Source organism: Stegodyphus dumicola, chromosome 9 (assembly GCF_044657685.1).
Source record: "Stegodyphus dumicola isolate Sdum_Otavi_A_Nest chromosome 9, ASM4465768v1".
Classification (NCBI taxonomy): domain Eukaryota; kingdom Metazoa; phylum Arthropoda; class Arachnida; order Araneae; family Eresidae; genus Stegodyphus; species Stegodyphus dumicola.
The window spans coordinates 25,433,756-25,455,889 of record NC_140776.1 but is presented as its reverse complement, the minus strand read 5'-3'; the positions used below and the strand labels follow the sequence as shown (position 1 = coordinate 25,455,889).

Below are 22,134 nucleotides of genomic sequence, written 5' to 3'. Positions count from 1 at the left end.
AATAAAATGTATTTGTAACAGAATAATCATTTGCATGCCGCGTAGCAGGAAGTCTTAATGATCGAAATGTCATATATGAGACTTTTTCAAATGCAAACTACCTAAAATTACTACCTACTACTAATTTTATGTAGTATGCCTTTATTATTATTAACCACTTTTCTCTCATCAATGTGATTGTCATGTGTTGCCAGTGTACAAAACATTAAGATTTTTAATCTATCTGCATGCAAAACTGCAAATAGCAAGTTCTTAAAAATACTAAAATATATCAAATCTTAAAATATATCTTAAAAGCTTTAATTTACTTTTTATAAATAATACTTTTCTAATTTCTTAACAAATTGTGTGATCTGAAAGGGAAAAATATATTTATTAATAATTTAAATTTGTAATTTTTAATAACATATCAAACTATTTTGAAAAATATCAGTGAACTTGAACACCTAGACTAAATAGAAAAGATGACAAAAAGTTTGAAGAAATTAATGCTCAACATGTTAATTTCTCCCTTTTTAATGATGTTTATTTTTCTGTTATTTGTAGTATGTTCTTTTTATTTTGAATACAGATTTAATTTACATAGATAAATAAACTTATTATACACATCAAGTTGATTGAAAAAATAGATAAATTATTAACAGAATTTTTTTGTTATAGCTTGTTATTAATATGAGTTATTACTCTTACATATGCTTTTAACTGCTTTCAGATTAGCTGCCATTTTGAATTAACCACAGACATCAGTCTTGGTATTATCCTAGTAAAATGGGATTTGAGTGAATAGACACATACACACAGTTACATACATTAAACTATAAGCTTCCCAACACATTCTTTGTAAAAATATATTCTTTATTTAAAATTAGAATCAGGGAAAAACAGTCAATCATTAATTGCTTCTATACAGAGATGCAACTTACTTAGAACACTATCAAAATAAAACGTCCTATAATTAAGTTTTTCAATACTTTCTATTAATTTCTTTGCTTGGCTTTTGAAACCCGACAATGTTTTTGAGAAAGGAACAAGACTAATTATAGCTTGAATTCGCTGACATATCTGAACAATGTCCTGTTCAAAAAGACTATCTATAAACGGAGATAATACTTTGCGATTAATAATATGCTCAGCAATTGCATTTGCATCTGAAACACAAAAATTCAAAGCATCACTTAAAGTATATTGTGTCTTCTGTGTCTGAGATTTCCAACAAGATATTTTATCAGTTAAGATAAAACATTCATCTTCCTTCAAGGAATTAAAGTACTCAGATATATGTTTTGATGCAAGTTTTGTAATTAATAGATCTTCTGCAAAAACATTCATTTCTCCTTTGTCAAATGGTTGCTCATCTCTCTAAAAATATACAAAACATGAAATGCATGGTTATCACAATTTCTAAATAAAAGTTTTTATTTTATTTTATTTTATATTCTCAATGTTAAACATACTTTTACAATCTGTTATTTAACTCAATGTAAATTATGGATGTCTTTTAAAAGTATAAAATAAATAAAGCAACTGAGTACCAAATAAAAACTCACAAATTTTACGATTTTTGCATTAAAATTTAACACATGACTAAATAAAGGAAAATAATTAGAACATACAAGTAATAAATTACTACCTTTATATGAAGATAATCAACTCTGATAAATGATTGATTTGAATAGCATATTAGTGCTAATTTAAACAGAATGTTAGATGTGTTTCAAAGAGAGGTAAAAAAAAAAAAAAAAAAAAAAAAAAAGAATTTCTGCTTCAGTATTGAGAGTAAACCATGCCCAAATACTGACTGAGGGAAAAGAAAAAAAATGACAAGAACTTTTTGCCAATGAATTTATTAGAAATGGTTTAATTAAGGTAGCACTAAAATTCCTAATAACAGAACATGACTCTAAAACTATGAAAGCACTATGAAAGGAAAAAGAAATAAAATATCTAGATTTTACCATGTGTAATTTTTCATGCTTTGAAATTGAAGAAATAATCTCTCTTTTCACTGTTTTATTATAAATTCAGTTCAGACTGTAAATCAGCTCACTTTTGACCTCAAAATTCAATTTTGAATCTTAATTATACATAATAAATTCAGTTATAATTCTAGAGTAGAATCAAACCTTTTACTTTATTTCTTCCTATTTAAAATTTGATACTCTTTAAAAATAGGGGGAGTGTTTTTTTAATCAATAACTCAATTATTTAAGAATTGCTTCTATTGGCTTCTTATTTGAAATTATAGTGCCCAAGCAGTGAAGAAATTTTCTGTTTGGCAAACAAAAACAAAAAACAAATCAAAAAGTTTTCCTACCTAAAAATTTTTTATTTTATTTTGACTCATTAACAAAATTTTATGTTTTATTCTCACAGTTTACAATGGTCTTAAATTACTGTGCTTATAAGACAATTATTTTGAAAAAATATATATTTTATTACTTAAAGTTAATATTTTTAAATTTAAAAAAATTATTTAAAAAATTTACATTTATATACAAAAATATTATTTACAAAAAATCACATAATTATTATTTATTACAAAAAATCTATACATTACAAAAAAATTACAAATTACAAAATTTATTACAAAAAATTACAAATTACAAAATTTATTACAAAAAATATTTATTTTTATTACTAAAAATATATTTATGACAAAAATATTTTATTACAAAAAATTACATAATACATTAATTCACTAGCTAAAGATAAACTGCTTTCTTATCTACGGAAACTAAAATAAAGGGAGGAATTCAATAATGTTAAAATATACCATGTTGTCAAAAGAGTCCATCTGACAAGAAAGCATCCAGTTGAGAAGCATACTGATGCAGTAACTTGGCAAAGCAGAATTTGCTTTCAAGAACAATACCATCATATCATCCAGAGCAACACAGGGAACAAAACATAAAATTCTTGTATCTGTATTAAAAACATATACAATATTAAAAAATAAAAAAGTAAAATGATATTTCATGCAAGCATTGCAACATCCAAAATTTTCATGACACATATGTAACAGCTTACTCATAACACCTTGTGTAATTATCAAACTTCATAAAGAATAAATTTCAAAACTGTTTTAACTGGAAAATTTTAACCAAAACAATTACTAGTGTAATTTTTTCATTAACAGTTGCAGTTTTTTTAAAAAACTTTACATTTCTTAAAAGGAGATTACCACACTGCTCCAAATGCAAAATGATTTTCTTCTTTACTTAAAGCTGACCTTTGAAACCAATACTTACCTTCAAAACCGGCATTATGAAAGCTTACCTTTAAAATAAAGGTATATTTTTAAATGCTAGACTGTATTCAAAGCCTAGCATTTAAAAATATACTAATATAAATTATAAGTTTTAATTTAATTAGTTTTATTATTATATATATACTGCCTGGTCCTCCTAAACTTTAATCTCAAATGTAAGTACTGCCCTCTAGAAGAAGGTAAAATATGAATAGGAGATTGACTCACAGGAAAAGCCGGATGTTCAATAGATCAAACTATGTAACCAGCAATTCTGTTTCTGTTTGTATAGGTTTTTTTAAGTGTATATAAGCTATGTAGTGTGTAGTAAAGAAATGAAAAAGATTAATCTTGTTATCATTGACTGCATACAAGATATCACAAATTAAGCTTATGTTGATACAGTAGGATGTGAATCGAAACTGTATGTCTCAACTGAGAAAAGATAAGTGATTTAAGCTTACCGATTACTTTTAAAGAAACTCTGATTGCATATTATAGTTACAAAAAATGTACAGTGAGATAAATTAGAAGTTACTATAATAATTTGAAGTAATAAATGATATTTTAAAAAAGCATAATAAAATCACAAAATGTTCACTGTTAAAGGTCTCAAAAAACAAGATTTGTTGCTATTGGCTAAAGATTAGATGAGGATGCTGTTGAAAGTCTTAAATTCATGGAACTGAAAGATAAAGTTATTAACAGTTGATCAAATCAATGCTTATATCCATAATTGATGATAGAAAATCCACTCAAGATTGAAAAAAATAGAATCACACAAAATAGAAATCACACGATTTTATGTAATTCTAACCTCTCAGAAAACATACTGTTAGAAAATTTAATTAAGAGCATAAAAACTTTAACGATATCCATTCTAACTTGATAAGAATCATGGACACTTTATTTCTCTTCACTGGAATGAGCATTTAAGATTAAAAATGGGTCAGAAAAGTGAAAAATGCACCAAATGCTTTGATTTATGTTACTGGAAATGCCAAAAATTACGAAGTATTTAAGAATGAAATCTTAAAAAAAAGAATATCAGCCAACTGCTCAAGTATGTTTACATATTTTTTGAAAAGCTAAATGCCAGTCAGGGAAAACACACACAGTTTGCAGCTCTGTAAATGGCATAGTGTATTATTGCACGTTAAGGAATGTGAATGATTTAAATGCAATTAAATTGATGCAAACTCTTGATCATGAGACAGTTGGTTAATACCTGTGGAAACTAAAAAAATTTGTGATACATTCTTTTCTTGCAAAAGAAAATCTTTAAATGAGACTGGTAAATATTCTCTGAAAACGAAAAATATTGAGACCAAAAGAAATCACTACATACCCCCATAAAACCCAGATGTTTTGTCCCAAAATAAAGGTAATTATATTTGTGGATCTTTCCAACATGTGGCTAAAAATTGTCAGAAAAAATTTAAACCTGAAAATCAGAATAAAACTAGTACATTATAGAAAACTGATGTTGTTGTAGCCAAAATCAATACAGAATACATCGACCAAAAAAGTTGAAATTCAGTCTCTGCAACATGTGAAAATACTATTTGAAAATAAAAAAATTGATGCTATTATTGACTCAAGTGCACAAATTCTGATATTAAACAGTAATATTTTACTGCAAAGTGATCAAGATAATAGAAAAATCAAGGTGATATCTGCACCTGGTGAAGAAAATAGAAACAAAAGTAATAAGATTTATTTATATCTTTGAAAGATGAAGATTCTGATTTTCATGTAAATAAACTAAATTCCTACAAATGCTTTTAACACTTCCATTATGAATAAATTAAATTTCTGAGCATCAAGTGGTAGGGTACACTTTCTTCTGCCTAGGCTGTCAGCTATTTAAATTATGATTGATTTAAAATCCACTGGCATCTCCAACATTTTGCAGGTAAGAAAGTGTGCTTGGTTCCAAATGTTCACATAATTTTGGTATTGCAAAATATTTCATCCCACTGTTGACAAAGTCTTTCTTGAATTTAATATTTTTATACTTAAAGTTATAATTTATTTTTGAAATAAATTCTTCACTCATAAATAAAATTCTTCCATAACACAAAAATTCGTGCATTAAAGTTTAGGTACTTAAAGTCTAGCAAGGTGCACAGCCTGCTAATGAAGATTAGTTTATTCTTTCTTGGACAGATTTACAGATTGCTGCACATTCAAAAGATTTTTTGTTACTCAAACGTAATTTTGCCGAACGGGCTTTTGCCAATCTCTGTTCATTAATTATTTTTATTATTAAATATATATGGTCATAAATTTATGCATTAACCACTATCAAAAACTTTGGGCTTATTTTTGCTTACTTATTTTTTCATCATAGCCTGCTTTTATGTTAAGTTTGACTGAAATAAATTCTTCACACTAAAGAAAAGGAAAAAAACATGTGTCTAATAGGATTAGCATCCTTATGTCTCCAGACTCTGCTAACACTGTTCTATAAGTGTTATGATATGAATTTCCAGGATGTGGTGATAGCTTTTATGGATGTATATGTTCATGTTTGCACATATATATGTAAGTATGAATGTATGTGTTTGTACATATACACACATGTGCATACATTCATACATTTCTGAATCTGGCCCTAATAACAGAACAGTACCTCTCAACTTAGAGCTTTACTAAAATGTTTACCATACACTAAAATTATATAGTTTATTATAAATATATAAGATTTTTACTGTAATAAAATTGTGGTTTTGTTGAATAAATCATACATAAAACAACTCACCAGAAAATTCACTGCCTTTTATAGAAGCAACAATTTTAGAAGCTGAATTTTTAATTTCAGGTTCATCATCAATCAGTAGATTCAGAAGAGCCTGCCATAAATATGAGGTTCTAGATCCTATGGAAAGAAATATTTCTTTATTAACTGATAGAAACAAAGCACACATAAACTGAATAATAAGCAAGTGAAGAAAATGTAAAGAACTACATATTATTAGAAATTCACTCAAATTTCTATTTTGTACATTCTAAGCATAACAAACAAATAATTGACATGATGATAACTGATGCATTAATAACAATATTTCCCCCCCTAGATGTATCCCAAAAGGATGAAGATAATTTGAATACATGCTTTCATTTATGATTCAGTTGATGTTGCTTGAAATCTGCACATATCTCTAACCACACCCTAGTTAATCTCAATCAATACTAAAACATTTTACAGTTATTTTATAAGAACAGTGTAACATTCACCACAAAAAATAAATTCAAAACATTTTTTAAATATAAAGCATTATTTATTAATATGTTTATTCATCAATTAATTATTAAGTAATAAACGTAATGCAGTAATTAATGCTATGGAAATTTTATTTAGTCTATTACATATTTGCTTGAATTTAATATGTACTATAAGTTATGAATGCATAGGTAGATATTTATATACATATTTGGTCTACCAGAAAGTTCTGACTGTTTTGGGAATAAAACAAAATACAAATTTTTCTTACCGTCAATAAACTTTATTAAATAATATAATTGACATTATTATTAATGACTTCTTGCCAGTGTGAGGGCAATTTGTATATCCCATTTTTGAAAAATGTTGTATTTGATATAAAATACTGAACCAGTGCTTGTTTGATGTCTTCTTCATTCTTGAATTTTTTGTCCTTCAAAACATTTTGTAAGGACAAAAACATATGATAGTCGAAGAGTGCTAAGTCCAAGGAATATGGTGGATGTGACAGAATTTCCCAGCCTAGTTCTGCAATTTTTGATGAGTCCCCAAAGCAGCATGGAGTCTGGCATTATCATGATGCCCTTCCTATTGAACATCACTAGCCTCTTTTCTTGGACAGCTGTTTTTAAATTATCCAGTTGATGACAATACTTCTCCGAATTGAATTTTTCATTCGGTTTTAAAAGCTCATAATGTATTATTGGTTCTCGATTGTCCCCCCATATACACAACATTCTCTTATTCATAGTCAAATTTGGTTTAGAGGTGAAAGGGCTGTTTTCCAGGTTTACAATGTGCCCTTTTCCTTACAATGTTTTCATAGGTAATCCACTTTTCATCGCCAGTTATCCAATTCAAGAAGGGCTCAATTTTGTTCCAAGCAAGCAGAGATGTGCGTATGAATCATCCAAATTCTTCTGACTTAATTCATGTGGCACCCATCTTGAATACTTCCAAACCAATCCTATATTCTGAATATGGTCCAAAATGGTTTGCTGAGCTTTCTCCAATCTCCAGTGTTATCAGAAAAGGATCTTGCTCCAGCATAATCTCAACAACTTTGTTGTCAATCAAAATGGTCGCCCAGAATGTGGCTTATCAGAAGGGTCAAAATCACCTGTTTTAAATTTTTTGAACCATCTTCTGCATGTCCTATCAGAAACTGTACCTTCACCAAACACTTTCAACAAATTTCTACATGTATTAGTAGAATTTCTTCCTTGCTGAAATTCATATGAAATAAGCAGTGTAAATGAACTTTATCAGTAGCCATGGGTACACTATCACTTCCCACTTAAGACTAGTGTGAATCAACTTTTAGTTAATTTGCTCAGTATGTATACATTAAGAAATAAGTATAGAGAGCCAAACCAAATAAACATGTGCTTACATGTCAAAAATTGTTGTTATAGAAACGGACAGAACTTTCTGGTGGACTGAATATATAGGTTCAAGTTTTGAACTATTTTTTACTTTGTATTTATTCATATATATATATATATATATATATATATATATATATAAGATATGGCAGAATATGATAGCTGTTTCAAAAAAATATAATTGGCAACTTCAAAATTAACATTCCAATTTGGTGATCTGCCCCTAAATTCATCTCTTCTCACAGGTTTCAGATTTTTCTATCTTACGTAACGTTTTAATACAGATACCTCTTGTCCAATCAGATTAATTGTAAATCAAAACTCTGAACTGAAACTTTTCTGACTCCCACCTTTCTTCTTCTGAAGCTCTATGATTCTCTCCCATTTTTCGCATAAGCTCTCCTGCTGGCAAGACGCTTTTAATCCATGCTGCTGCCACTTACTTGCACAAGATGATGTCGTACTTCAGATTGGAACTTACTGTATTCAAATATAATTAGGAAACATCTTATCTGCAAAAGGATGTTTTGATATACGTAAAATAATAAAGATTGTGATTTTTCAAGATACGTTGTGCTAAATTGCGTCATCATACTTTTCACTCTGCCACCTTCAAGGCACTACGGTCTTCTCGGTCATCTACACAGTATCCAAGCTGTTAAAAGTTCACTGTTTTCATCTATGTATTTTAAAATCATTACATATATACAAGGTCCTGCTATTAATTTCCAGGACTCATGGCATAACTCGGAAGGAAAAAAGATTAAACACATAGCCATTTAATATGATTCAAAGTAATCCCCATCAGCCGTAATGCACGTCTGTGCTCGGCTGTTCAAATTTCAGAAAGAAGTTTTGAAGTCCTCTTTTGGAATGCTCTTTAATAGTGACATTACAGTTTTCTTGATGGCTTTGACATCCTGAAATCTTGTTCCGTTCAGCAAATTTTTCAGCTTAAAAAACAGGAAAAAGTCTGTGGAGGCTAGGTCTGGAGAATATGGTGGATGCCGCATTTTAACAACACTATGCTGGGCTAGGAATTGCCTCACAGGTAACGCAAAGTATGGGCAGGCATTGTCATGTAGCAGCAGACAACTCCCATTTTGTTGAAAATGAGGCCTCACTCTATGAATTTGTTTTCGAAGTCAGTCAAGAACTTCTGTGTAACTGTCCATTGATAGTCACGTTAGGAGAAAAAATTCATGATGAATGAGTCCATCGCAAACGAAAAAAGCGATTAACATGACCTTGATTTTGGACTTTTCAAATTAAAATTTTTTCTCCCTTGGTGAACTTGGAGACCGCCATTCGGAGCTTTGATGCTTGATATTGATAACACCAAGACTTGCCTCCCGTGACCATCCTATCTAGGAACACAGGGTCAGCATCAGCATTGTTTATAAGTTCGCCACATGCATCCAGTCTCAACTGCTTTTGTTCGTCCCTTAAATGGTGAGGAACGAATCTGGAACAAATCTTGCGCTTGCCTAAGTCTTGCATCAAAATTCACCAAACCGTCTCTTTGTCCATGTTCAATTCATTGGCAAGTATTCGAATAGTCAATCAGCGATCACATTTCACCATATCCCGAACTTTTTCAATTGCTTCCGGCGTGCGTACGGACTGCGGCTGACCTGTGTGTGGATCATCTTCGATGCCTTCGCACCCATCCCGAAAGCATTTAAACCATTCAAAAGTTCTTGAGCAGGATAATGCTTCCTCACTGTAAACTTGTTTTAACATTTTGTAGGTTTCCGCAGCTGTCTTGCCCAATTTGAAGCAAAATTTAATGTTAATTCTTTGCTCCATTTTCACTTCGGCAATAGGAATTTAAGAGCTACGTTTTAATGCGTCTTTCCACAAGAACCACTTACTTCAGAATGGCACCGATTGCACTGCACATGCACAAGGAAACGCTCTTCAATATGCAATCATTAGCACCATCTTCTGACTTTTCGCTCTCCTACAGTTACGTCAATCCTGGAAATTAATAGGCGGACCTTGTATATATATATAGTTAAGGAAAACTTTAAAATTAGCGAATTTTAAAATTTATTTAATAGGACTAAAAAGTAAAATCCTGCACTATGCTGCAAAGATAATATTTAATTTTATAAAGCAATAGAGACTATAAATGAAAATTATCTTCTAAGAAGTGTGAAGAAAATTTAGAAAACAAATGTGTATTACTGTGATAATTATTAATTGGAATTTGTAAATAAAATAACACTGGAATTGCCAAATATAAGTAAAATAAAAGAATAAATTAAGAGAACTATTGCTGATTCCATAAAAAGATCCTGATTTATCAAGTGGACCTAGAACTTCTCCAGACAACAATTTCTAGCATTTTGATAATACTCATATTAAGGTTATAATTTGTAGAAATAGTCTGAGAAGTAATACATAAGTAGGGAAAAAGATTAAGTAAAATTAGTTAAAATATTTTCCCTAAGAGGCAGCCAATTAACGACTGCTCACTAAATATTAGTGCATACAAATTGGGTAAGGAATTTTTTAAGAAAGTAAGAGATTTTTTACGTGAAATTCTCAGGAAAAATTCAATTCGCACTTATGCAGCAAAATTAATTAAAATATTAAAATTTTCATCAAAAGCCTTTTAATATTTTCCCATACTTTGTTTTACGCCTAATAAAAATTATAAAAAAAAACTTCTTAGTTTAAATTTTATGTTCGATTTCCCCACTTAATTTTAAGAAATTATTCCAGCAGTTTACATAATTTAATGTGCATTTTTTCAAGCAGATATAAAATGTATTTATAAAAATTTTAATATTATTAATATTCTATCATTATATAAACAATTTTCATGTGTGTGTGTGTAATTTGTATGCTCCTCAGCAGTAGTGAAATCAACCATGACCTTAGGAGTACATGCAAAGTTGCTAGTAAATAGTAATAAAAAAAAATTAAAAAATCTTACTTAATGTAAAAACTTTTTTAATGTATACTTTACTACAATGAGCTTTTTTAATTAGAGGTCCTGACAAGTCCACTGATGGTATATGCTGAACATAAAGAATAAAATATACGTATAGTTTATAGAACTTAAACATAATATTTATATCTTTTAATAATACCTAGTATACTTGATTTAAATAATGATGATTCACTGAGAACGCTCAAAGTTGAAACAACTGCTTGTCTTTTTAACACGCTGTTTTCAGGTTGAGAAAATTCTTCTATTAATAGCATCCACTTTTCAACGACACTTAATGATTCTTCCTGGTGGGAAGATGAATATATTTTTTAATATCAATGTAAATACACATTTAATTGCAATAATAATAATAAAGTATATACATAGCCTTAATAAGTAAAAATTTAAGGGGGAAAAAGTTACAGTATAGTACTAGAATTCTTAGAAAAAATCAAACAAAAATATCTTCTGAATTAGATAAAACTTGAAAAAAATGTGAAACAAGATTAATATGAATTTAAACTGGGAAATAAATGTGAATCACCAAGTCCTCAGCAGTAGTAACTAATCAGTTTTGTTGTAACATTTCAAAAACTGGCAAAGGAAAGAACTTCTTTCTTTTATTGGAGAAAATAAATATGTTCTTAAAATTTGCAACCAAAGGGTAAACCAAGCAGGAGAAAAAATGTCAGATTTAGATACATAAAATTACTCAAATAAATGGGTTAAATTTAATTATTAACTACTAAAACATCAAAATTAAACAAAGACTATAATCTAATTCAATATGTAACTGATATAAAATATTTAGAAATATTCAGTTACCTTTTCAGCATTCGTGTCTAAGCCAGAACATATGTCTAGGACAAGTTGCGCAGAAAACAACAGTATGTAGCAGGAAACATCGTCTCTACAAAAAAAGAAATAATTTTACCTCTACATAATTGTAAAATAGATGTTTATAACAATGTATCATTGCTCTTTTCATAAAAGACCTTAATGATACAATAAAATAATTAAATAAAATAAATAAAATTAATCATACTAATTTTAGTTACAATGAGTTTTTAACAATTATAAATACAAATAATAAAACAGAAACAGCTATCAAAGTAGCATACTCTTTAACCATATATGAGTAACAGATAAAAAATTTCCATGAAGTTTTCTACCATTATTTTCACTTAATATTTTTAATATTTTGTTCCACTTTTGGATTCTATGATGCACATATTTGGTATATTTTCTTAATTCAAAAATGCAGCTGATGTCACATTCTGTCACATACTTCTTCAACGAATTAAAATTTTTAAGTTATATATGCAGAACTTTTTCCCTGAGGAGATTCATATGAAAATGTCTCCGGCCCAAACATTTTGTAAATTTAATACAAGAAAGTAAAAATTTTAAAATGCTAAGCTAACTCCAAACATATTACAATATGATTTGTTAAGCTTTACACAATACATGCTAGCAACAAAAATACACTGGTCATCAAATTAAAAGATAATGATAGAAATAAAACTTAACTGATACCTAATGAAAAATTATTAATAGAAATTTGTATAAATGCATTAGTTAACATAAATTATAATGTTTAGCAGTTGATTATTTGCAAAATATTGAAATTAAAATCAAATTCATGGAAATTGAAAAATAATGGAAAAATTAAGTCATCTCTTATGGAAAACATTTTTCTTTAATGTGTATGGTCACCTTAGACACATATGCATACTTCACATCTTGATTTCACACACTCTGACAAAGTCTCAATCAAGTCTTGTGAAACTGCATGCCACTCTTCTAAAAATGCCCTTTTCAGCTCTTAGAGGGTCCAAGGAGAAATTTGTCATTCTAAAATTTGGCACCATAAGACATCCCACACATGCTCAACTGGGTTCAAGCCGATTGAGTAAAGTGGCCAGTCCATTCGTGCGATATCTTCTATTTGCAAGTACTCTGTCACCACATATGCTCGATGAGGCCTAGCATTGTTATCCATTAACAAAAATTTCAAGTCAACAGCACCCCTAAAAACAGTCTAACTTGGGGTTCCAATACTTTGTCCACATATCTGCGAGCGGTTACAGAACCTCCTTGAAAGACATAAAGCTTGGTGCAGCCATTTGTCATGATTCCTCGCATAACCATTAAACTGCGGTCATGGAAATGAGATATATCACAGACAAGTGAAGGCAAGTTGCATGTTCCTTCCTCTCTCCAGATCAAAATACATCTACAATCATTGTCAGAATATATCTGGACTGGTCAGTAAAACAATACTCGGTCAGTAAACAATACTTGGATCCATTGAACATGACAACAGCACTAGTGCAAACAGGCTCCTCTGTAACCTGGAATGAGTGAGACACAAATCGCATACAGTCCAATCTTATTAAGATTCCGTGCAGCAGTAGAATGAATAATTTTAGTTCCTGTGGCAGCCTGAAGGTCACCAACCAAATCTCTTGTAATCACTTTGTGGTTTCTTTGAGCTGACAACGACAGAAAACAGTCTTCTGATGCAGTTGTTGCTCTTGGTAGCCCTTGACCAGGCTGTTTGTCAAGTGATCCAATGCTTAAAAAGAGGCTTCAAACTTTTGATATGACACTTGGAGGAGTATTCAAATCTTCGGTGACCACCATTTTTGCTTAGTTTCACATGATTCTACCAATTATTCGACATTTTTTACCTTCACCTATATGATGCCGTTGAGCCATGACTACTGAATAATGATCACTCTCAGAAACTACAGTCACTTTAAACAACACTTCAGACCCCAATTCCAATATATGCCCAATGTGCACCACATTTGCAATCACTGAATTTGCATATTCTGGCATTAAGATATGCATGGAAGTGCAATTTTGTGTTCAATTGTATTTAATTAGCATAAATAATTACAGCATCGGGCATTGGTTCCACCGTAAACTTGGTGAGTATACTTTATCTCATTATCCTTTAATTTTGATGATCAGTGTATTTAGTTACATTTAAGCTTGGAAATCAGAATTGAATTACGAAACTTTTAAGTTTCGCAATTCAATTCTGATTTTGTTTTAGATGTAATATTTTCATGTATATGCATAGTCATACTTGCCAACCTATGACACTCAAAAATCAGGAGTTTTTTTAAGAAATCGGGAGATTTTTCACAATGTTAAAAAGACTTTTTAAATGATAAAAATACGGTTTTTAATAATGAATTAACTTTAAATAGTAACTAATTCTTAAATGCAAGCAACACAAAAATACCTTACACATAAAAAACATTTTTATTACTTGCATCGTTTAAAGGGGGAAAAAAAGGAGGGAATTTTAGTTTAGAAAATTAGGAAGTTTCTTTCAGAAAGAAACTTCCTAATTTTGTTCACTGTAATTGCCACGTAGGCCTGCTTTCGCTAAGAAAAGTTTTTCTAATGTGTCATCACTAATATTAGATCTAAATTTAGTCCTCGTTTACGCAACAACACTGAAAATCCTCTCATACTCTGCACTACTATGGGGAATTGTCAAGATGGACAACACAGTTCTAGACAGTTGACTATATTTTAAAATTCCATCAGCACCTTTCAGTTTTCCAATTAAACTCCACTGGGTGTCAATCCTAGCTGATTTCATAACTTCATTCAAGTTTTCTAATTGTAAACTGCTGTTATGCAGCTGTTGGAACTGTTTCAATTTTTCCTTCCTTTTAGAACTCCTTTCAAGATAATAATATCAACAATGTGTTCATCCACATTTATTGGTAAAGACGCTGCCCCTTTTTCAGCTGCTAAATTTAAGAGGTGACAGGTGCACCTCATAATCTGCAAATCTGAATTTTCCTTTCTTAAGATGCTTGCAACACCAGTCTTCAAGCCTACCAATACCGGTGCATTATCGGCACCAAGTGCTAAGCAATTATCCAGAGGGCCTGCATTTTCTTTTAAAGTTTAATAATTAACTGTGGTATATTAAAGCCTGTCAAATGTCCTTCTAAAATGGGGACAGAAAGTAAACTGCACTCAATTTCTGAAGAATCTGGATTAAAAAAAGAAACAACAATTGGATACAGTTTTGAATCGGTATTATTGCTTCCATCCGTAGAGAGGCAGAACGGAGCTATTTTGTGCAATCAATAACTGAAGATTTATTTTTCAAACCCATTTCTTTAACAATTGCACCTGTTTTGGTTCTTGCACTTGAGTATTTCTTAGCCATTTCACTATCGGGAAACATTTTTCTAAATAAAGCTGCAGCGTGATCCGATGCATTCAGTGGCAGGTTGTGCTCCAGTAAAAAGGCAGAGAACAGACATTCTGCATTAATAACTTTTTGGTCCTTTGTTTTCGTTTTTTTAAAAAACAACTCATGTTATCCTTGTGTTTTTGTGTTCGCACATGTTTGAGAACATCCGCCCTTCCACACTGCGAATTCAAAAAATCGCAATGACAGACGGTGCACATCGCAAATTTATTACATTTCCTTGAGGAAATAATGGAAGGAAAGTCAACTGTACAATTTTTGAAACGTACACGAGTATTTCATTCTCGCAGACATAACAAAAGATGATAATTTCTAAAACTATTTCCTGAAGGCACGTGCACTCACACAACTCAGCACAAATTGAACGAAATAACTAAAGAACATCCAAATAACAGCTTGCCTTGTCCTCATTGGCTAATATATGCCAGCTGACACGCAGTGGAGTTCGATGCCCATTGGAGAACTGGAGAACGATGTTTCTGGGATACGTATAATGCTCTCACTCACAAAGCAGAAGTTATCTGATTCTTAAGGTTTTGTTTTAGATATAACCTAGAGAAAATTCAATTGCTTTCAGACGTCCAAAATCACTTTTGTTCATATAACAAAGTATTAAGCCAAGTTCCATAAAAATCGTGAGAAATTTTAAAAATAAGAAAAAGTCGGGAGAAATATATTGTAAATCAGGTTGGCGGGAGATCGGTCGAAAATCGGGAGTCTCCCGCCTAAATCGGGAGAGTTGGCAACTCTGCATAGTGTTACGAAATGTAAAGGCATGGTAAGATAGCTTCCCCGCAAAGCAGTTTTAGGGTTGCCATAAAATAGAAAGGGAAGGCAGGGTTGCCATATTTGGCGAGAAATCGCCCATTTCGCGACAAAATTGGTGATATACCATGGACGGTTGGAGAACCTTCTGGAACGAATTCTTACCGGTTTAGCCCAGAATGTTGTCGAACACCAGTCAAAAGCTATATAAACCCTGCTGGTACGCGGAGAGTTAGTTACGAGTTAGTGTGTGTCTCGTCTAGCAAGTCAATCCCTGCGGAGTCGATCAAGTTGACAGACAGGCAGCAAGTGCCGAGTGGGTCGTTGAGTGCACCAAAGAAGTCTGTTAGTGTATCGTGGTTTGTGCATCGTCGAGAGAGTGTGTTGAGCTCCGGGAACGACTGAACTGAAGAGTCAGGAGCCGTGCTCGTGTGTCGTCAAGTGCATCATGAGTTGTAGCGTGGAGAGTCTCGAGAGTACGTGGAGTTCCGAGAACGATCGAGGAGAGTCGGGAGCTGTATTCTGGTGCTTTGCAGTGAAGCTCTCTCCACCGTGATAGCCTGATAACCTGAAGGCTATCACGGTGGAGAGAGCTGATTAGGCTGAGTCACTGATTGTTCCAGCGAGTGTATATAGTAGATCTCCGACGACTGTAAAACGTGACTTTGGAGCTGTCCTGACAATACTGGCAAATAAAGTGTGTTTCAATACTTCATCAAGTGTCGTCGTTATTCACTCTAAATCCACACGAACATGAAGGAAGAAAATAACATAACAACTGGTGTCAGAAGAAAAGAAAAATGCAACAATATCTATTTGCGAGTGTTCATTTCTTTGCATATAGTATCAAGAATAGGGTGCAAATGCTATTATATGCAATTTTAAATTATATGCTATTTTAAATAATCATGCAGAAATAAATAGTATATAAGCTTGAATCAATTTCCCAGATTAGTTCAGTAGTGTGCCAACAAATAGCAGAACAAGGTTGCACTAGCAGCTATAATAATTTTCAATCTTGAATTTCTTCAATCTAAATTTACTCACTGCTCCACACATCGTGAAGCTTTAGTAGCCAAAACAATTCCTGAAAGCCTGAAAGTTGTTTTAAATCAAGCTGCGAAAATTTTTAACTTTATTAAAAGTCGAGCTTTAAATTTCAGAATATATATGATTTTATGCCAAGAGATGGGCAGTGAACATGAAATGCTTTTGTTACATTCTGAAGTAAGGTGGTTATCCAGAGGCAAAGTTTTAAATTGTCTTTTTGAACGTCGATCAGAAATTCAAATTTTAATCTGTGATTGAAAATTTGAATTGCAAAAATGTTTATTTAGTGAATTATGGTTGGCGTGTTTAGCATATTTAGCTGATATTTGTGGAAAGTTAAATTAATTAAATTTAGGATTACAAGGACAAAATTTTAATTTGTTTACTGTTAGAGATAAAATAAAGGCAATGATAAAAAAACTCGAGCTAATAATCAAAGAATTGGATAATAAATATATAAGCTTTTTTCCACTTTTAGAAAGTTTTCTAATGAAAAATAAGTTCAAAAGAGAAGAAGAATTAGCATCCAACATTAAAAATCATTATTTTTCACAGATAAATAATTTCAATATGTATTTTCTCAAGGATTATGAAAAGAAAATTGGATTAGAAATCCATTTTGTTCAAATATACTTGAAATTTCATCTCATGAAGAAAAAGAATGATTGATAAAAATTTTCTGTGATCAAACTCTAACTGAAGATTTAAAAAAAAAAAAAAAAAAAAAAAAAACACTTAACTTTTGGCCTAACAGAAAAAAAGAATTTAGAAGCATTTCAAATAAAGCTATTCAATTTTTATTGCCTTTTTGCACAACTTACACGTGTGAACAAGGAGTTTCTTCCAGGTTATATTTTAAAAATATGTACAGAACAAAATTAAATGTGGATTCTAATTTACACTTAAAACTAAGTGAAATAAGACCAGACATAAAGAAATTGATTTCTCTTAAAAAGGCCCAAATTTTGCACTAAATGTTAGAATTAAATTACTATTTTAATTTTGATAATTAAAATGGTAGCCAATTTTAATCTAATATTTTCATGCGTGTACATTTAATTCAAACAGCCAATAGGTTGTACAAATGGCAAAATATTTTTTAGCTCAAGAGGCGTTAACCCAGATGGGCAATTAATTTCAAAACGGCATTTTGTGTCGATTCACTTTTCAAACTGTTGCCAACAAATATTATTGGCATGCATTATATTTAAAGAAACTAAATAATGAAGAATCTGCATGAATGAATTAATGTTTCTCACCTAGTGAAAAAACGGCACCTACAGCCATCAAATTTTGAATAAAGTAATCCTCCACCGAATATGGGCATCTGGAAGCCCTAATTTGAAATTTGTTTTATTATCGATTTCATATTTTGTAACACTTTAATGTGTTTTTATTAAAAAGCTCAACAATTTGAAAGAGAGCAATGGCAAAACTGTACGAAAAAAACATTTTTATCTCCAGCGCACGAGAATGTGTATGGGAAATTCTAAAGATATGCTCGTTTTAAAATTATTTTGCGATATTGCTGTTAAATTGAATTTTATGGTTTAAGTGCAAAGAACATTATATTTAATAAATAAAGGTACACACAAAAGGTTAAAAAAAAAGATCCCTTTAAGTGTAATGTAGAATCTGTAAGCTTTCAGATTATTATTGTTTTTGTTATTATTTTAATATTTCTATTCATAAATTGAAAAATAATTATTGTAAAATTATTGTAGTGGAGGTACTAAAAGTTTTCATTTTTGGTTCAGATGATATGTGTTAATCAAAAGGTTGAGAACCGCTGCCTTAGAATATGCTTCCAATATTAAACAAGCAATTCCTGTGCAACCTTAACCCCTTCAGGATGGGCGTCCCATATACTCATTCCCTAAGAACGTCTCTTACAGCCGGCATCCCATCCACGCATCGCTAGAGATTGCATTCAGAAGACGGGTGATGCGTATGTGCAATTTTAAGCTGGAACGTTTTTCTGAAGGCCACTAGATGGCATCCTATGCCCATTAATTTTGAAATTAACACTTTTAATTCCTAACCTTGAGTTTGATATATTCTGCTTGACTTTGGTATTTTACTCATCAGCTCTTGCGAGGGTGGGGAGGGGAGGGGAGGGAAAACATAAACAGAGGAGAGCTCTTTAAATCGCTGCGTGCTAATGAAAACATATGCATGTCTGATTTATATCCAATTTTTTTTATTCTATTTTTTCTTTACTATATACGGTCTTTTAGGGTTAGTATGTGGAGTACTGTTACGTTTTGCATTGCCCTTCAGATATATTTTCCGTTTCTGCTCTTTTTATTTCGGAAAGCCTCACCTTTAGTCTATTATAGCGGAAAGGCGTTATTTATCAGAGGAAGAATACCCTCGTATGGTCAATGAACCATTTAATTAATGCAGATGAGAGTGATGATTAATTTTCTTAAGTGTTAGAAAGTGATACTTTTTCTAAGAGTTAGAAAGTGATATTTCTCCATACTTTGAGATTTACCACAGTCTTCATTTTAAATTTTGTTACTTCTTACTGTAATGTCTCTATGTCTTGTTACTTCTTACTGTAAGGTCTTTATGTCTTGTTACTTCTTACTGTAATGTCTTTATTTAGTCTTTATTGTGTTGTTTTATTAATTTAAAATTTTATTGATGGATTTTATCAATTAAAATTTTGGAATAATTTGAATAGTGCTTCTGAAAATTGTTTTACAAGACAAGCATTTTTTTAAGTATATTTTCATATAAAATAAAGAAAAAAAACGTTATTAAGTGCTAATTTTAACATATATAAAAGCTCACGTAATAATCTAAAAGAATACAAAAAATTACGATGCTAGAAGCGAAACTTTTTTTTTTCTAATCTTTTTTTATAAAATTAGGCTTAGCGATGCAAAACCTCCATCCTGTACAGTGACTGCCTTTGATTCCCTTCCATCCCGCACGAGCGTCTTAAACAAAGGTGAGCTGTCGCAAAAAGGTTAAGAGAGATTAGAATAAAAGTGAGAATACAAATGAGATAAATAATCAAATCAATCTCTTGCCAGCACTGAAGAAAATAAAAAAGTCTGACCCTTGAAATATGTAAATGTGCCTATCTCATTGATAATACTGGTCAATGGGGATTGTCACAGAGAGAAATCTTAGTGTCATATTTTGTGATGCTGATTTCAACTATAAATTCAGAATTTCTCATTCACCCTGATGGTTTTTGGAAAAGAACTTCCTACCAATACTATTGTTTTGTATCAGAGGTCTATCAGGCTTCTTTCTCAATAATGACTTACACAGTCTGTCGTCAATCTGACTTAAAAGACACTGAAGGAAATATATATATACATTCAGATTTAAAGGAAAGAAAATTGTTAATTACTTTTCGAGTGAGTGAAGTGACACAAAAGTGAAGACATTTAAAATTTAAAAACACAATTTACAACCTGCAATTTAAAAAGAATAAAAAATCTCCTTCACAAGAAATTTACAAATTTCTTGTTTCAATTTTTTTAACACATGTGCTATTTTATGGTATGTGTTTCTACTATTTTAAAGTACAGCTTTTCAATGAAATTTCTTTTTCTATTTAAAAACGACATAAAACAAAAAAGCAATTATCATTAACTTATATGGGATTTCAGGTCCAAATGATAACTTACCAAATTATACCAAATATCAGTAACATATAAGTGTAAATAAATGATAAATTATCTATTCTATAAAGCTTTACTTATATAAAATAAATAATATACATAAAATGCAACAGAAATAATGTATTTACAACCCGTATATAAAGCACACATAATATAGTTTTTAATATCTATATATCCAAACCAGAAAGATAGTGGTTTCTGTCTTGTTCAGCAATATCAGAAACTCCTCACTGGTATTAACATAATATTATTTAATAATAAATCAATTTTAAATATTGCAGTTAATGACAATGAGTTTTAATATTAATAACAGCAATAATTCCTAATTAGTTCATATATATTCTAATATACTTTTAATGAGAAAGGTTTCAGAATTTCAATCAATGTGCCATCTTTAATTTATGATTATGAAAAAGTTTGCCAACTAAAAAAGACAAAACATTTTTAAAGCGGATATAATAATTAACAATTATACAGTGCAATCAGTTTCAAAACTCTTCAGTTTAAAAATATTTTTCTTCAATAATTAATATGTTTCTTTTAAAAGAATTTTTTTTAAAAAAATAATAAACTGACTTAGGTAACTAAATTAATATTAAAAACACATGCACTTGTCAGGATCTAACAATAAAGTTAATATTGCATTTATTAAAAATTCAAAAAATTACAAATTTCTTCTTTAGGAAAAGAAAAAAAAAAGTCATTCCAAAAGCATATTTACCTTCTGCATGCTTTTAAATGGGACAGGATATATTCTAACTTCTACAGAATAAAATACATAAATAAATAAAATGTAAAAACAGAACAGATATTACACAACTAATTAACAAAAATGATATTCAAACAAATGATTCTAAACCATAATTAATAAGTCTCATAAAAACATAAAAAGTCAAACAAAAAGCTAAATCTTACATTTATTTGATGAGAATTATGTCGTCCATGAATAAATTCCCAAACTTCAGTCACAGCACTTGGAGTTACACACATAAGCTCATAAATCTACAAATAATGAAAAGTGAACACACATAAGTTCATAAATCTACAAATAATGAAAAGTGAATCATATATCCCAATCTTTCAAGCTACAGATTAAATCCTCGGAAATTAGCTTAAGAAGCAGTTTGAAATCATAATGGCAATAAATACAAAACCTAGTATATTCCCTTATTTTATACTATGCAATATTTTTACATAAAATAAATGAAATTTTAATTTTTTACTTTTGCCTTATTTGCTTATGATTACTACCAGCACCTAATAACTGTCCTGTTAAGTCCATACTTTTAGTACTCATTTATCAATGCAAACAAACTTTTAAATGTTTCATTTTAGCAAGATATTTAGCATATAACACACATCCCCATCCCCTAGCTTGTTAGTACCAGGTTTTGCAAATTTTAAAAATATTCACATAATTTTCTCCTTCTTAAAGCATTAAAAAAAAAGATTTAATTATAAAGTTGTTAATTACTATATGGGCTTTAAAAATGTTGTCTTTTTTTAGTTGGCAAACTTTTTCATGATCATAAGTTAAAGATGGCATATGGAGAAAATAATTAAGAATTATTGCTTTTCCTAAGTGTTAAAATGGATTTGTCCACATAATGATTGTTTTCACCTTTAG

General features: G+C 30.4%; 1 protein-coding gene across 1 annotated transcript in view; it reads right to left on the bottom strand.

Annotated features, from left to right (window-relative positions):
* Nucleotides 1-834: 834 nt before the first annotated feature.
* LOC118189848 (tRNA (32-2'-O)-methyltransferase regulator THADA-like) overlaps nucleotides 835-22,134 on the bottom strand; it is a 119,256-nt gene continuing 97,956 nt past the window's right edge. Inside the window, exons 33-39 of the mRNA XM_035360529.2 lie at nucleotides 21,423-21,509; nucleotides 21,229-21,269; nucleotides 11,625-11,709; nucleotides 10,960-11,104; nucleotides 6,012-6,128; nucleotides 2,774-2,922; nucleotides 835-1,359 (exon numbers count right to left, since the gene is read on the bottom strand). Coding sequence (XP_035216420.1) covers nucleotides 886-1,359; nucleotides 2,774-2,922; nucleotides 6,012-6,128; nucleotides 10,960-11,104; nucleotides 11,625-11,709; nucleotides 21,229-21,269; nucleotides 21,423-21,509 — 1,098 coding nt within the window. The 3' untranslated portion in view covers nucleotides 835-885. The remainder of the gene's footprint in view (nucleotides 1,360-2,773; nucleotides 2,923-6,011; nucleotides 6,129-10,959; nucleotides 11,105-11,624; nucleotides 11,710-21,228; nucleotides 21,270-21,422; nucleotides 21,510-22,134) is intronic.